This window comes from Parasteatoda tepidariorum, chromosome 4 (assembly GCF_043381705.1).
Source record: "Parasteatoda tepidariorum isolate YZ-2023 chromosome 4, CAS_Ptep_4.0, whole genome shotgun sequence".
Classification (NCBI taxonomy): domain Eukaryota; kingdom Metazoa; phylum Arthropoda; class Arachnida; order Araneae; family Theridiidae; genus Parasteatoda; species Parasteatoda tepidariorum.
The window spans coordinates 78,339,902-78,357,281 of record NC_092207.1 but is presented as its reverse complement, the minus strand read 5'-3'; the positions used below and the strand labels follow the sequence as shown (position 1 = coordinate 78,357,281).

At 26.5% G+C, this 17,380-nt stretch overlaps 1 protein-coding gene across 1 annotated transcript; it reads left to right on the top strand.

Moving 5' to 3' along the window:
• Window positions 1-268: 268 nt before the first annotated feature.
• Window positions 269-10,245, top strand: LOC107450272 (U-scoloptoxin(01)-Er1a). Its single transcript, XM_071180081.1, has 5 exons — window positions 269-426; window positions 6,507-6,559; window positions 6,682-6,716; window positions 7,476-7,682; window positions 8,575-10,245. The coding sequence occupies exons 2-5, from the start codon at window positions 6,535-6,537 to the stop codon at window positions 8,812-8,814; spliced, it is 507 nt and encodes a 168-aa protein (XP_071036182.1). The 5' UTR covers window positions 269-426; window positions 6,507-6,534; the 3' UTR covers window positions 8,815-10,245.
• Window positions 10,246-17,380: the final 7,135 nt, after the last annotated feature.

The following is a 17,380-nucleotide window of genomic DNA, read 5'->3' as shown; positions in this document are numbered from 1 at the left end:
ATGACTTATTTACTGCTTCTCTTATTATTCTAACTCTAATAAAAAAAATTGCGCCTTTGTATTTTATAAATAACCTTAAATATCGTTTTTATTACTGTGTTCCTCACATAATATACTCACTGTAAATAATAATTACATAAATATAAAATTCCCAAATTAAATACCAACTACAAAAAGAATACATGGTTATACCCCGCCCAAGCGAAACTGAGGTCAATAATAATCTCAGGGTCACCTTGCAAAAGTGAAGGTCTCGCGCTGAGAAGTCACTCACTTCACGAGAGCGACAATTCTCACCTGATTGGTTGATGAGCAGGATCGACACGCGACTATTTGTTTTTTCGTCCTCCGGATTGTTATATATAACCATCCGATGCACAGGGTCAGGGTCAAACTGACTTAAAACTTCTTACCTGGTCCCAACACGTAAGTTTCACACATTTTTCATCATCTCTTTTTCATGTCTTATCGTTCACTGATTCTTGAATTATTGTCAACAGACTATTTTCGATGTTTAACGATATTCTGCTTAAGCTAATTAATGTCGATGCTTATACAAGAGCCGAATACTAATATCCACCTGTCGCAGTCTGAATCGTTGTAAGAAACTAATTATTTGACTATACGGTGCTTTTCATAATAATGTTAAACATGCTTTATGTGAACTTTTTGCTCGACGCTTGTCAGAATTCCAAACTAATACCACAATTTAATAATCACTCTAGGACAATTATTTGTTTAACACTAATTTATTATGTTTCTCATATTGTTTTTAAGCATTGCAATTTTTATTTTGGAATTTTTTACTGTAAAATTATTTAACCACTGCCTAACGTTAAATTTTTAATGTTTATATTTTTTTTTAAAAAATGACCCCATATGTCAAAAATATCATAAATTCTGCATATAATTTTATTAAAATCGCGCATTTTTGTTACTATAATTATTATTATAAACGTTTTTTTTTAAATTTAATAATCTGTTTATTATTTATATTATTTAATGTTTTTAAAATAAAACAAATAAGGATGAGATAGATTTAATTTTCTAAATAAAATTTTGATTCAAAATATAATATTTCTAAAATGTCATATTACGGTAAAAGAAATTATAATTACCTAGCATCTTATCGGTCTCATGTTGCACTTTAACATAAGCGGATTTATATATTTTTATGACGAGCTAAATGCAAACAGAAGAATATTTTGATATTTTTTAATTATTAAAAAACAGCCTAATAGCTGCTAAAAATAAGCTGTTACATTATCGGAATTATATTTGTACAACAATATAAAATCCAAAAAACAAGAACTGTGATTTTTTTTATTATTTATATTTAAAAATTTTATGATTAATTTATTTTGTAAATTAATGAAGTTTTAATGATGAATAACTGTTTCTTAGATCTAAATAACTGCAAATAAGAACAAATTTAAAAAATTAAGTTTAATGGTGAGCCATGTTTGAAAGGTTTTACTTTCAACTCAGAAAAAGATACCAGTGTTTACTTTCAGTTAATACTTTCAGTCAATTAATAAAGTGTATACTATTTAGTTATTTTGATCTAAATTAATCGAAAATATTTTAAATAATGAAAAATATGTTTGATAAAAGTTCTGCGTCAAAGGGTTAAAAGGTATAACATATAAATTAAGCACTTCAGCGATAACTCTTATGGCAATGAACCCGATATAGATACGTGTGACTTAAGTTCGATTCACGGCTATTACAGCGTTTTTGATGCCTACAACGCTCATATATATTCAATTCAGATTCGAGTCTCCACGAGATTCATATATTCTTCCCGTTACGCTTTAAATACACAGTTGATACAAAATATCTGTATTAATAAACTCACTGTCATCAAGATTACCAAGTGAAGATTTTATGATTGGCTTTCCTTTGAATATTAGTTAACTATTAGTTTCACGTCCACAAAGGTAAATTTGTTTGGATGCTTGACTCAGAAGTGTAATTGCTTTTAGAGTTAGGAGCTAGCCATAAAACTATGTGGTTTAGAAGGCAAACGTCTTATCCTCAAATTTATTTTCGTGGCAGATGACCATCGATATTTTAAGAAAAACTAATATCATATTTATTTTAACAGATATTAGATTGTTTAAATGTGTTTCAATCCAATAATAACATTTGAAATATTGTTTTAACACTGTGTTACTGTATGTTTAGGTCAATGATCAACTGCAGTGGAAATAAAACAAATGCATTTGACACTTTTAGTTGCTCACTTAATATAAAAAAACTACACATTTTAATAAATGCAACGCCATCGATAGCAACATTGTACAGCAAGATATATTTCGAAAAAAATACTAAACGATTAATTTCCTTAGCTCTTCAATAAACACACTGAATTTTTTCAGCTATGGCTTTCGGAGTTACTCTACAATCTATATGTCTCTCTCTTTCTCTCAAAACACGTATTAAAGAAAAATAGTAATAATCGCTACCAAAATAAACGTGTTTTGTTTTTTTTTTATTTTTCATTTTTTATTTATTTTTTATTTTTTTAATTATGTTTTTAAATTTTCTAATTTTTTTACTTTTTATTTATTTTTTATTTTTTTATTTATGTTTTTTTTAAAAATTTTTTTATCTTTTATTTTTTATTTATGTTTTTTTTATTCATGTTTTTTATTTTTTATTTTTTTATTTTTATTTATTTCGTTTTTTTTTTGTTTGACAACAATCTGCTTACTTCCCTTAGGCTTAAAAAATAAAAAAATTCAAAAATTGTTTGTTTTGCACTACATTTACTGTAAATTTACACTTCAATTAACGCTATCTTACAGATGTTTTTTTGCGCAATTATATTTTTATTATTTTTTTTTCAATTTTCTGTAATTTCTTTTTTTTTAATTGGGAAACCCTTAATGCCTCAGTTGTTTCTAACTTGAGAGCAAGAATTAAGATATCTGCTCTACCCCCAGGAGGTATTCGGGAATTTCAACTCATCGTCCTGACTCATCATGCCACCGTATTATTAACGTGAAATTTGATTGGTTGATTTGATAAGTGAAATCAGATGGTCGAAATATCACAGATTTGTCCGAATAACGACTCTGACAAGCTCATAAAAAAACCCTCTTAGGATTGAACTCGATCTTGTCCGCGCGAACTGCAATTTAATAATCGAAGACAACTCGATGTAATCGATTTTATTGAGAGAAATAGGCATTAAGAAATCCGTGAAAAGCATTAAATTAACTATTCGCCTTTTTTCATTTTTATTCATTTATAAATCTTTCGTTCTCAATTCTTATTATTATTATTAGTTTTTAGTTTTGTGATTTTTCTGCATCTGAATGATAATGCACACTGTAAAAAAAGTACGCATCAAATTACGATAAAAAGTACCGTCGATAAAAAGTACCACCACTCAGGGTTAAGGTACTTTTCCCCGGAAAATCCACTCTTACCTAAACTTGCAACGGAACAAAAAATCTGATATACCGTATTCTTACTGTAATAATTACCGTCAAATTACTGAATCACCCTGCTTAAATAAATATTACTGTAAAAATTACTGTGTAATATTCTACGACAAAAATGGATTTTACTAATGATCCAGAATTTTTTACAGAGTTTAGGAGTCTCTAATTAATATAATATTCAAGCTTTAAAGACACAAAAACGCTATCGAAATCTGTCAAATTGTTGACGATCGACACGGAATAAGAAAAAAAAGCACAAGAGCTAGTTTGATTTCCTTGTGAAATTAAAAGATTTTTCTAGCAATAGTTTTACAGTGTTTCTCTGTTTTATACAGGAATCAAGCATTTTTTTTCATCTTTTAAGCTGCTATCATCAATACTTATTGGTTAGATTTCGGTAATATTTTTATTGTTTTGTTATTTAAATATAATTTTTCAAACCCCGATGTGTTGACGCTTTTTTAACCCTCTGCACTCAAAGTTCTTTCAACAGCTAAAAAAATGAACGCAACCACTAACATTTTGAAATTTTTTTACAAATTTACCTTATAATATCCGGAGATCACTGACTGAAGTGGTAACTAAGTATTAAGGTGAAAAAAATTTCTCAATTAGAGTGGTGGGTAATTTTCAGGCGACGGTGGTGATTGACGAGTGGAAAAGGGTTAATTCACTTTGACAAGGAGTCTAAACATTTATACCAAGAACGGACAAGACAGAACATTCCTTTATATGAAAACTTGCCTAAAAATAAACATGTTCTTCAGTTAATGCCTCTCATAAATCTCAATATTAAAAATATACGGTTTTAAAAATTATTAACAGAATTTAAATGTTACAAACCTAATATGAAAGAATTATTTTTCTCTCAAATATTCATTGTCCTTTGCTTTATACTTAAACATCACTCAAATGAGCGGTGAATAATTACTCTACTAGTTTCACTTTCTGGAATAATTCATTATCAAAGACCTCATTTTTAATTCAATAAAAGGCAGTAATTTAATTATTCACGGGCTTGAATCATCTCCAAAATAATGAACGCCCAAATTGCGAAGATTCATCAAAGAATTTTCTGTGAGTCATACAATATCTTTTCATTTAATACTTCGAAAATTAATATTCAAATATGAATAAAACTATCTCGCCTCGAACGAACCATGGTGGTATGAAAGCAATTTGGCCAGACGCAGTTTCTAATGATTTCCTACATCTTTAGTTAGAAACACAATAGAACTTTGTAGTCTAGAACGGAATTTAAAACTCTCCGCTGCAAAATAATTGTGATGGATGATTAAAGTTAAGATGCGAAGAAAATGGATGACTTGACTCGTGAATAGCAAAGAGAGGAATTAGTCTGGATAAACTTGACATTTCTTAAGTGAAATTGCTCATAATTCATGTGAAATATTTCGATGAAAATGTGGTCAACGTTGGTGGAAATATATGGCATATTTAAGCTGAAGAGCCCTTTTAGTATTATAAATTTATCTTTTGTACGGTCTCAGGAATTCTTAGCTTTAAAAATTAATCTGCGTTATATTTTACGAAAGTTAGTTCTTGTTTAGGTGTGGTATATCCTCACGAAACATAAATAAAAGTTTGTAGTGTGATGAAATGCCTTCAGAGAAAAGCTTTTTTTTTAAAAAAAAAATACCTTGTTTAAATTTTTTGTGCCAGCAGTGAGGTTAAGGATGTAGCCAAAATAATAAGCAGCTACATTTTAAAAAGTGCAATGATTAAGAGTGGATTCATTTAAATTCCTTACACCCAACAACTGCTTTAATTCAACAATAATAGTACAGCTTTACTTTCGAATAAACAATAAATGTATTTAATTAAAAATTTTATTAAAGCAATAAATTATTTTTTTCGGTCATGGAATATTTTCATTTTATAATTTTCATTGAACAATAGCCAAAGTATTTCTGAGTTTATGATTATCAATGTTTAACTCCATGACCTTGTAATTTTGAGCATAGCCCAGAAGACAAAGGAACTCCTGGATCAAACATTGGGATAAACTAGCCTTAATTAGGGTCTTTTTTTCATTGAACTAACCCGCATTGACTGACATGTAGAGCCATTACTAGGATTAGAGCCTGAATCAGCTGACTGGGAAGCAAAGATCTAAGAGCATTAAAAACTATAAAAATTATATGAGAGTTTAACCAGAATTGTAACATTCTTAACACACGTTAAAAAATGAAATCTGCGGTATTGATATACGTGCTTGGAGAATTATGTTTTTTCAAAGACAAACCGTGCACTTCCTTGCTGAAAACTATAAAAATATATTAACATGTTTCTTCAGAAGCTTGCAATAAATAACAACTATTGAAATAATAATAATTAATAACACGTTTTCAAAAATATGATTATTATGACCTATATGTTACTTTTAAATTATCAAAATTGATTATTACAAATTAATAATGAGATTAATTAGTAATTGTTATTAGAAATGATAATTATATTTTTACGAAGACAAATTGTGGACGTGTTTGAAAAATGTCATCAAGAATTTGCAATAAATAACCACCAAGATTTTAACGATAACGATAATTAATAATTAATAACATGTTTTAAAAAATGTCATTATTATGATCTATATGTTACGATTAAATTATTGAAACTGCATTATTAGGAATTAATAGAGGGAATCAATTATCAGTTAGCATCTTCTGAAGGTAAAATGGTTATGTAATAGAAATTAAATTCTAGCTTTTACTAACCTAACATTAATTATAAGGCCCATGAATGACAAAAAGGTGTAAAAATGATATTTTTTCTGTAAGTTATTAGAAATGGATTTAGATCTTTTTGTTACTTATACTTAAAAAATAAATTGATCAAATTTTTCATGTCATTTTATTATAAATAAACTTTTATTGGAAAAAGCAGTTTAAATTGAAATAATTCATTCTTTTATTTGAGCCGCATATAGTATATACATACCATATGCATAATATCTTAAAGCTGAAACAATGGTTCTCGTCAATCAAAACTTTATTTAGTATATATTTGTTCAACAAGTATTTTTTTTTATTTTAGGTTTGTATTCTCATTGGAAAATTTGAACATGATGCTCTTAATTTTATTTATTTGTAAGTATAAAATAAAAAAATGCTGAATGAAACTAATTACTACAACTTTTATTTTGCTTTTTACTATTCTGGGACTTTTATGCATACATTTTATATTTAATATTTTCTAATTTTTATTTTAGCATTTGGAACTGTGTTATCAAAATCCACTGCTATTGTAAGTTACTTCATCATTTTTATTATAAAATCAGTGAAAAGTGAAAGAAAATAATTTATGAAACTTTAAAATTACCTGCAACATTACATGTTTAGAACAATTTTAATTAAAAACGTTTTCTGAGAAAATCAAGGTATTTTTGTCTAAATAGATGAGAACTGTAGTAAAAATGGTTTTAATTAATTTGGAATTTCTACTATCTCTTTTTATTCATTTTATGCTCTTAATTTTACTATTTTTTAATTATTTCATCAATATTATTAAGCTAATTTTTAAAGGAAATGTTTTCCTTTTTCCTTTACACTTATTTTTCAATTTTTTGAGTAATTTCCTATCAAAAAACAATTTACCATCAAAAAAGTAAATGTTCAAATATGAATAAAACTATCTCGCCTCGAACGAACCATGGTGGTATGAAAGCAATTTGGCCAGACGCAGTTTCTAATGATTTCCTACATCTTTAGTTAGAAACACAATAGAACTTTGTAGTCTAGAACGGAATTTAAAACTCTCCGCTGCAAAATAATTGTGATGGATGATTAAAGTTAAGATGCGAAGNATATATATATATATATATATATATATATATATATATATATAGTGTTAATAAGTTTCGACTTTCATACTTTATAAGACACCTCATATTTAGATGGAAAAAAATAATGCATAAAATGCGTCTTACCAATCTTTAAATTGTAATACAAAAACTCATACTCTCATGTCAAGAAATCTCATTCTTACGTAAGCTTTACTTTTTAGCAAAAACCATTGAAAGAAAGCTATTTATTACCTGAGGGTGCTGAACTATTAGTGGGGCCAATAAGATCGACCTTCAAATGTTTTAACAATGGCTACTATGCTGATGTAGATAATAACTGCCAAATCTTTCACATATGTTATTCAACAGATAATCCTGATGGATCGCACCAGCAACATCAATACAGTTTTCTATGTGGGAACCAAACGGTAAGCATGATAAGAATGCTATTGTATTTAAATTAGTTATATCAATTTAAAATGATATTTTTATTAATTCGAATACATTAGGACATTAGAGTCAATTTTTTAAAGCGAAAGAAAGAAAATATATTTAAAATTCCAGATTATTATTACATATATTACACTAAATACCTTATGAATTTTGAGGTGTAAAGTTGTTAAATCGAAGTTATAGTGGATTTATAATTTAATAACTACTTTTAAAAGTGAAAATTTTTATACTTAAAATATTTTCTTATACAAAATTTCAGCTTGAATGCCACGAGTTGACTTCTACTACTTCCTGGTATCATTACTCTGAGTTCGACTTTGGTTTAATTATGTGTTTATATATTATTCTTTAAACAAATTATTAAATATATAATATGTAATCTTAATTATTAGGTTTATAATATGTTATCTATTTAACTTATTACTGCAAATGCTTATTTATTATTTAAATTATCAAAATCACATTTTTTCTTAATAAATGAAGATGTTTTTTTTGTGGAAGTTACAGCAACTAGTAAAATACGTAACTGGAAATAATACTAATAATACTAAAGTATGATTCCTTGGCAGAGGTGTAATAAGAAGTTCTATAATTTTGCAGGTTTTTCTATGAATGCAAATAACAATATTACAATAATTATTTTTTAATGTGAAATTACATTTTTGGATGCGTATAACTATGTTTTCCAAACTCATTCAAATGACGTCTATACAAGAATCATATGCAATCCTGCTTATGTTTACATTCATTTACATCACTGTAATATATTTTAAGAAAAATTCTAATTTAATTATCCCCGCATTGCGTTATTTAATCATCCTCCTTGAAGCGTAGATCTTTAAACAATATTTTTTATTTTTTTTCCAGGTATTTAACCAATTGACATTCACTTGCACCTATCCTGAAGATGCCGTACCTTGCATGCACGCCCAAGACTTCTATTACTTAAACAGTCACGTAGAAGCAGCTGACCCCGAAGTCCACTTCCTAGATGACCAAGACATACAGCGGGCTGCACCTCTTATGGGACCCGATGTGTTTTCTAGAAGAGTAGAGAAACCCGTCCAACACTACGAGCCTGTAAGAAGAAGATTTGACTTTGAATAGAAATGTTGATGCTTCTGATATTTGAGACACCGGATTCATTTTGACCAACGGAAAACTGTCGTATTTTAACGTGCATTTGTTTAATCATTTCATCTTTGTCATTAAATCAAAATCATTTCATTTTGTGGAAATCTATCTGAAACTGCTTAATTAATTTGTTTTAAAAAACGTAATAATAATCAACTAGTTTTACTAGTCTGTGTAAGCCTTAATTTTTTCTACTTGAGTCAACTCTTTAGGCTTTTTCAAAAGAGAATATTGCAAAGCGTTGCAGAAAAAATTAATTTTAGGAATTTTATTTAAATTGATTGAAACCGTTCATTTAAATTGATTGAAAAAATATATCGGTTAGAAAACAAGTTATTTTCACCTTCATTTTCTAATTAGAATAATATTGTAGTTTTTAGATTGGTTAAAATTTTGTAATTCATAATATCCAATGTAACAAATTTTTCAGACCAGCAAGCAATATGACCAATTCATTTTAATAATGTTTATATCCTTCAATTTATTTATAGTTCCATTAATCTGTTTTGTGATATAATTGTTTTATTAAAATGTTATTTTACAAGGGACATTCAGTTAATTCACAATTTAATTAATCTTTTCTACAACAAAATATAGCTGCCTAAATCTCATTAAAAGTTTAAAAAAATACTTGATATAACTTTTTTACAGTAATTTTCCCTTTTGTAACACTTCTAAAAGTCATAGAAATGTATTTTCCTTACTCCCTGAAAAATAGAATATTCTGCTAACATAAGTAAAACATTTATAATTCTGAAACAAATCAAAATAATTGCAAAACTGTTTCAATTATTCTGAAATAATGACTACTGCTCCTACTTATTTTTAAGATATAAAATAAGAAATTTAACAACATTCTATAAAAATATTTAATTTTGTTTTACAAAATCAATTTAATAATAAATAAGGCTTAAATGCAATTCATTACAGAAATTATTTGTCCCTCGTCTTCAAATATGCTTCAAAAAGATTTTATTTGCTACAAAGATCAAAGTTTCATCTTATCACAATATGTTTTTGCACAGTATGCTGTTAATAATAATCATTTTCAGAGCACATAGAGATTTTAATGTTCTTGGATAATAAAACCAGCGTGACATTTTGTGCTGTGTGGGTGCTAAAAAAACATAATTGAAGTTATATGTTCAGGCAACTTTTATGAAAGTATCATTTCTGTCTACGTGCTCTAAAAACTTTTATTATTTTAATCATTTATTATAAAATTATAATTAATGTGATATAAAAAGTATTATAAACTTTAATTGTTACAGTATACCAAAACTGAATAATTCATGAAAGTTTGTATTTATTGGAGAAAGTATTCATTGCCCGTGTGATTTGAATTGGTTTGTTTTAATTAAAAATTAAATGACTATTCAATAAAATTGCTTATTTTTTAATAAATATATTTGAAGTTATTATTCTACAAAACATTTTACAGAACATTTGAATCACGTCTAAATCTGTAGTGCGTATTGAAATGAGTCATTTTTGTGCAACTGTTCCTCTTTTCATTTTAATACATATCCATTTTTGCACAAGTTACAATGAAGTGTAATGTTGTATTTAATGCTGGAAAAAATGTTTAATTATGTTTAAGGGATAAAATAATACCAAATGTTTACCAATAAATTAGGGTCTTGTGGGGATAAATGTAACAATTTCCTTAGATTAATTAAAATAAAAACTTATTAATTTAAAACTTATTTACTTATTATTAATTTATCACTTAAAATAAAATGTGTTTTTTGTAACTTAATGCGATTACAGAAGCTTAAACTGCTATATTTGATTTTATAAATAATTATTGCGCAGTTGATTTTAAATTTTACTTAAAATTTTTCTTAGAGCAAATGCCTTTCGCTTAATTGCATTTCGCTTAAAAGTCTAAAATGATTGCTTTTCCAGCTCTAATTAAGATTTGAAAATGCTCTAGACTCTTGAAAATGTTTTTGTTTTCATCAAATATTAATGAAAATAATATTCATTACATTAAAAACGTAGCTATCATTCATTATATGCTTCTTGAATGTTCATAAATTATGATTTTATTATGTATTTGTCATATATAGAAAAAACATATAAATTAGGAAATCATATATAGTTAAAATATTCCACTCTGCTAAAAAGAAGAAATTAAAACATTATTGCTATTTTTTATTATAAACTTTAATTTTAAAATGTAAGCAGTCAGATATATTTTTCTTTTCAATAACAGTTTTTTAAAATATGCGTATTTAACAAATTTTTCACTCATACATATTTGAAAATCGTAAGAGTGTTTTGTTATATTATTAGTTTTTAAAAGCTCTCTCATTTATTTTTATCATTATATATCAGTATTACATTATTAATAATTCAAAATTAACTTTTTTCCTTTAAAATTTCGATTTTTCTTAACCTTTTTCCGCAGAACAATTTATTTAAGGAGTTAATTTGTTTTCTACTTTTACAAAAAGTTTTTATTTTCTATAACATTTTCTAGACAAAATAAATGTATATACCAAAAAGTAAAGCAAATAAATATCTCCTTCGGTATATATATATATATATATATATATATATTGTCATGCAANTTAAAACATTATATATATATCACAGATCAAACACAGCTAAATGCTTTTTTATCTTCTTTTCCTGCATTTTATTTATAAATATGCTGATAAATTTTTAAAAAAATAATTAATAAATATAAAAATAAACAATGAATAAAAAATAAATTTGTTAATTAAATAAATTTGAAAAATATGTTTATTCATTAGAACTAATAATCGAGATTTGTTTCAGTCCGTTTTTTTCGACTTGTCAGTTGAAGAAAAACGAGAAGAGATAGAAAAATTCAGTTCTTCCATGGAAACTAGACAGCTTAGTCTCACTAAATTTCAATATTTGTTCTAAAGTTCTTCAATCGATGGCATTTTTGTCGCCAAAAAAAATATGTTTGCAGCTAAGTGTTTGCAGCCATTTCAAATGGAATATTCGGGGGAATGTATGTTAAAATTTTCCTCGGACTGAGCCACGTTGTTTTTACAAACAGCAGTTACATGGGAAACTTTTTACAGCAGTAGGTGGCTCTGTTATAGGCCCATTTGTTGAGAACTGCTGTTATTTAAATCATAGATTGTCTTCAGGGCAGCTAGCGTAACAAAAAAGATCACTCTGATTTGCTGTTTTCTTCTAAAACTGCAGCAGTCAATTATTCAAATTTAAAAGCCTAGATGCTAGATAAATATAATTTAGCCAGATTTGATCTAACTTATAAAGTTTCTAAAAATGATTCAGCCAGTTTTTAAACAATTTTCCTTTTATGATATTCAAATTAAAAAATGGATACGATTACAATATAAAATATTACATATTCATTGAGAGAAATATAATTAAACAATTTACAAACAAGCAACTTCTGTTAAAAACATTTCTCAAAAGTAAAAATGTGTGAAAAACCTAGCTCTTATTATTCCATGAAAGTGAAAAGGTAAGTAAGTTTTGAATTAGAGTTGCTCTGTATTTTGACCTTGAGACAATTTCATTGAAATTCTGAATGTCTACCTCGAACTTCAACTTCAAAATTGGGTTGAAGGGCGTATGTAAAAATGGTTTGTTAAATTTAAAGTGTAAGAATTCTTTTTACTCCTGAGATAATCCATTTTATCTGGAAAAGAAAAATTTTCAAAAACCGATTTATTACATTGGAAAAAGAGAAATCTTTGTCAAAATAGATGTTTAAAGTGCCTATCAGCTTTAATTTTGACTTTACCGTGCATATTAATTCAAGAATTGCACGAGTAACTATGAAGATTATACAAAAACAGCATTTTAACATAAATTTCACAATATTAATTAAGGAAAATGTAACAATATAAACGATTAAAGTAATTAATGTTTTTACAATTTTACATAAATAAAACGAAAAATTTATATGTATATAATATTATTTAAGTTAAAATGTCTAAAAATCTTCAAATTGATGCTAAAGATTTTTCACTAGATCCATTGGACGCAGCTATGTTAAATGAAAATTGCTTTTCTTAGAATCAATGATTTATTAATGTACATGAAAAGAAGGATATTTTTTTCTGAAAAATTAGTAAGTTATATTTTTATAGCTTGTTCCCGAAACGGGAGTTTTGGAGCCTAGCGGTATATAGTCATATTTTTCTCCAAACCCCTCCAAATTTTCAAATGTGGTTTAAAATACCCCAACTACTCCATACAATTGGACAATAAGTGCAGTTTCGTGTCATAAATAAAATTTATTTAAAATAAGCAAGAGACAAAATTTCATTTTTTCGTTCTGTCTATTTGTTTTATTTCCTAACCGCAAGCTACAATGTAAGGCATTTTTAAATCATTATTCCTTTGTTTATTGTTTCTTTTATTTATTATTTTCCAAATCGTTATCGAAGTTTAAGGTATTTTAGAATAAACATCCTACGGATTAAATAAGTAAATTTTGCAGTTAAAACATTGCGCATATTATGTGCAAAATGTAATATTAATTAGCGTAAAATTAAAAAAACAATTCTAGACATAATAAAATGGCTATTTTTTTATAAACTTTTATCTTTCATGTAAATGTCGCAAAAAATCTGCAACTTCCAATAAGTAAAATAATTTGCATAGTTAAAAAAATCATTTAGAAATTGCAACTTTTAATTATCAAAATTAATGGTTTTAATTGGTTATTTTTCATTTAAAATTGGAATAAAAAGAAAATGGTTAAAAAATATAAATTCAGCAATTAGAAAATCTAATCATGTGAAAGAGATAAAGTATGATACCCTTGATAATGGAAAATATAATGGTACAAAAAATATCAGATTGAATCTTAATGTAATTATTAGTTTTGGGCATAACGTATTAAACCTAATGCAAGATATTTAGCCATTATATAATTACACGTGATAATAATTGCAATGCATTTTTTTATCAACTAGAGAAAATAATATTTTTATCGATATTGAATTCTGTCCTCTAGAAACTGATAAAAATATCTTTCATTCTTTTTATACTCTTTGACTCAACTTCTTTACTTTATTATTTTTTTATGTTTCTTTCATTTATTTTAATACATAGTTTTATTTTCGAAAAATGAGACACTGCAATGGAATAAATTTTGGTTATGAAATATGAAGCATAAAAAATGTTTTAAGTACCTTAACCACTTTAACCAAGAACAATTTATTCCTGGCCCGAAAATTTAATTCTAATTCACGATTAAATTATTTTACCCGTTTAACTTTTACTGATGCTGGGAAACTAACATGATAAATATACTTCTAAAAAATTGGAAATTGTTGTTTTTAATTTTTAAGCTTATTTATAATTTTATTTGCTTCTTAATGTTATTGGAAACATATTAAACAGAAGTATCTCAATTTTTAATTTAATAACATCATTTTAAACAACAAAACATTTTTGCTAGTTTTGTTAAAAGTTTTCAATTGAGCAATAAATAAAAGAAACACAAAATAGTTTATTTCCAGAATTCTTCCCATTTCAATTTTCATTTAACCTTTTTTCGAAAAAAGTAAATTTAAAAAAGATCACGTTCTTTAAGTAAAAGTTGATAGATCAAACGAATTGTTTAATGTATTGCAACTATTCAGGTCAAGTGAAAGTGTACTTTAAAATCTTATTTTGGCTTTATTAAGTATTTGACAAACCGGAATTGGATTTAAAAGAGGACACTTTGTGGTTAAACTTTGAAACGTTGATATATTCTCATTTCTGTGTTTTAATATATTTTAATATTTCCAGTATGCATATCAAGTTTATCTCATTATACAAGCAATCTTATATTTAATGTTATATTTAAACCACTTGTGGTTTGGAATATTTTTTACTTATATCTAAAATAGTTCTCCAAGATTTATTTTGAATAAATATTTAAAACAATTTTCAAAACTAGGTTGTTTTAAGTTGTTTTAAATCCTTTAAGTCGTTTGTTTTAACCAAATTGTAAAATAAATAGGAATTTTTTTTGAAAAAATAACCCAATTGAGTCGGCTTCATTTTAAATAAGTAACTATGTTTAAATATGAAAATCGCTTTTTATCTTTCAATTGTAAAAATATAATTTAAATTTTGATGTTTGAAATATTAGGCTACATATTCTTAATTTCAAACCATACATCATTTTTAAGTTAGTGTCAAAGATGATACACGAATTCTAGTCATAACTACTCATTATATAAATTACCCAATCCTTGATTTCCTTTCCATTTAAATACATTATTAAACAAGATAACTGATTCACGTGTTATTAAAGAGCAAGATTTAAAATAATTTTCTTTCGCATTTTATAATTTAACACCCTTCAAGACCACCCTGCCAAAAGTTTTTAAAATGGATGACATTTTTCAATGTTAACTTTGAGCTCAAGACGATACCATAATTCTCCATTATTTATGCCTTCAGCGGGAAACAAAGATAATATGAAGTAGCGTCGTAGACTCTACACTATCGCAGTAAATAATACCTTCAGTCACAAGAGAGGGCGTTTAAACCGTATCAGGGTGACAACCAAAGTTCCACATCCATGTCAGTGAGATTATATAATTTGCTGCAGGGAGAGAGATGATTACAGGTGTGATGAATGCATCTTTTCGAACGCAGACACCATCACTTGGAAGAGCTATGGTACTGATTGCAGCGATTGCCGAATCATCTAGCATCTAAATCGTGCACCTCACTTGGCGATCTTGATTATAATTTGAAATGCGTGATTATTATTTGGCGAGAGTGCTAAATGCTGCCTGTATCAGTACACATTTGATGTCATCAAATGAGAGAAATTCAGTAGTGTTTTCAATTTTATCGCTTCTTTTCTAATCGTTGAGGAAAATGATAATGATTATGTTTTACGAGAAGTCGCTCAGTTAAAGAGATGATTTCTTGCGAAGTGGTTTCTAACTTTTCCGAAAGTGCAAATTAAATAAAACATTTTTGCTGCTAACATACGTTTTATTATAAAATATCGTTGTTTTATGACCTTAATGACAGCTAAACATTTGTTTTTTTTTTCCTTTCATTCTACTCAGTTAATGCATATCGGCATATTATCATAAAAATCCATATAATTATAGCAAAAACATATATTATCATATCGTTTACATATATTATCGTAAGATTTTACATGGGATACACGTGGAAGAAAAAAGAATTTACTAAGAGGTTATAACTATACTATATTTTATTTTAAAATGATTTAATTTAGTTTTAGTTTGTTAAAGAATACATTGTTCTTCCTTTTCAATATTTTTGTTATGAAACTTAAAAACATAGTTTGAAATAGTTTTAATCTGAGAAACATTGTTTTCAAAATTTTAACCAACTTTGAAAATAGGTAAAATATTGTAAAACTAAAAATTCCCCTGATGAAAAAATCATAATAGGTATTTTGTCTTTCTCAAAGCAGTTTTATTTTGCATACGTTTACAATCTAAGAAATTTCTGTGTAATTTAGAAATTGGCCGTTAATTCATAACTTAGATAAAAAAAAATATTACAGGTTACTGTAACGAATTAGAGCCTCATTAGTAGCGTTGACCGTTAATTTATTCTCTTATAATATAAAGCCTTCTAACTAATTCAAGGGGTGTACAGACTCTGTTTATCCGTTATATATGTTTATAAATATAAGGAAAATATCTCAACCAAACTGCTCGATAGTTGGTTGTATAGAATGTAGGTGGAACTCGTTGTGCAACCATCTTCACGTGGTGCATTTTAGAGTGTTTTGATATACTAAAATGAGCAAAAAAGGATAGGCTGTAAAAATTTCGGAAAGCTGGTGATATTTCTTTGTTTAAAAAACGTCACGAGAACTTGAAATATAAAATTATGATGATAATTTACTTTTTCAGGCTATTCAAATTATTAATTTAATATAAAAAACTTAAACGTGTTTATTTCAAAAATCGTAATCATCTGAAACAAAAATTTAAAAAAAAGGTGATATTTTTTAAATTTTCATTTATTTTAAGTACAATGCACAAACGGAAAGATTAACCGATTTCAAAATTTTTCATGCTGTTTTTATACTGATTACAATAGGTAACTATTCCACACAAAAGCGTTCCGAAATAAAATTTTTTTCCTTCTGACTCACTTTAATTAAACATTTACGTTTTATGCTAAAAATCGACAGAAAACAAGTGTGATTAAAATATGGAAAGAGGATCCTGGATTTATATATTTTTTAACTTGTCATAATTTTCTTAAAAGTCATGGAAGGTAAGAAAGCGGAAAAAAATATTTTTTTTTATATTTTTTTATCTATTGGTATACAGGAATCAGTATTACATTTTAATTAGAAAAAGGCATTGTGCTTCATTAAGAAGAATTACTCATTTTGTATAAAGGTAGAAAGTAATATAAATTTGTGGCAAATTATAATGAAATTCTCGAACTATCATATCATTATGTTAATAAAAACAATTAATTTCATATTAATTTGTTAAGAAATCAAAAAAAAAATTTGTATTCTAAAAAGTGAAAGAAAATTCACCTTTTCTTTCACATTTTTGAATGTTTT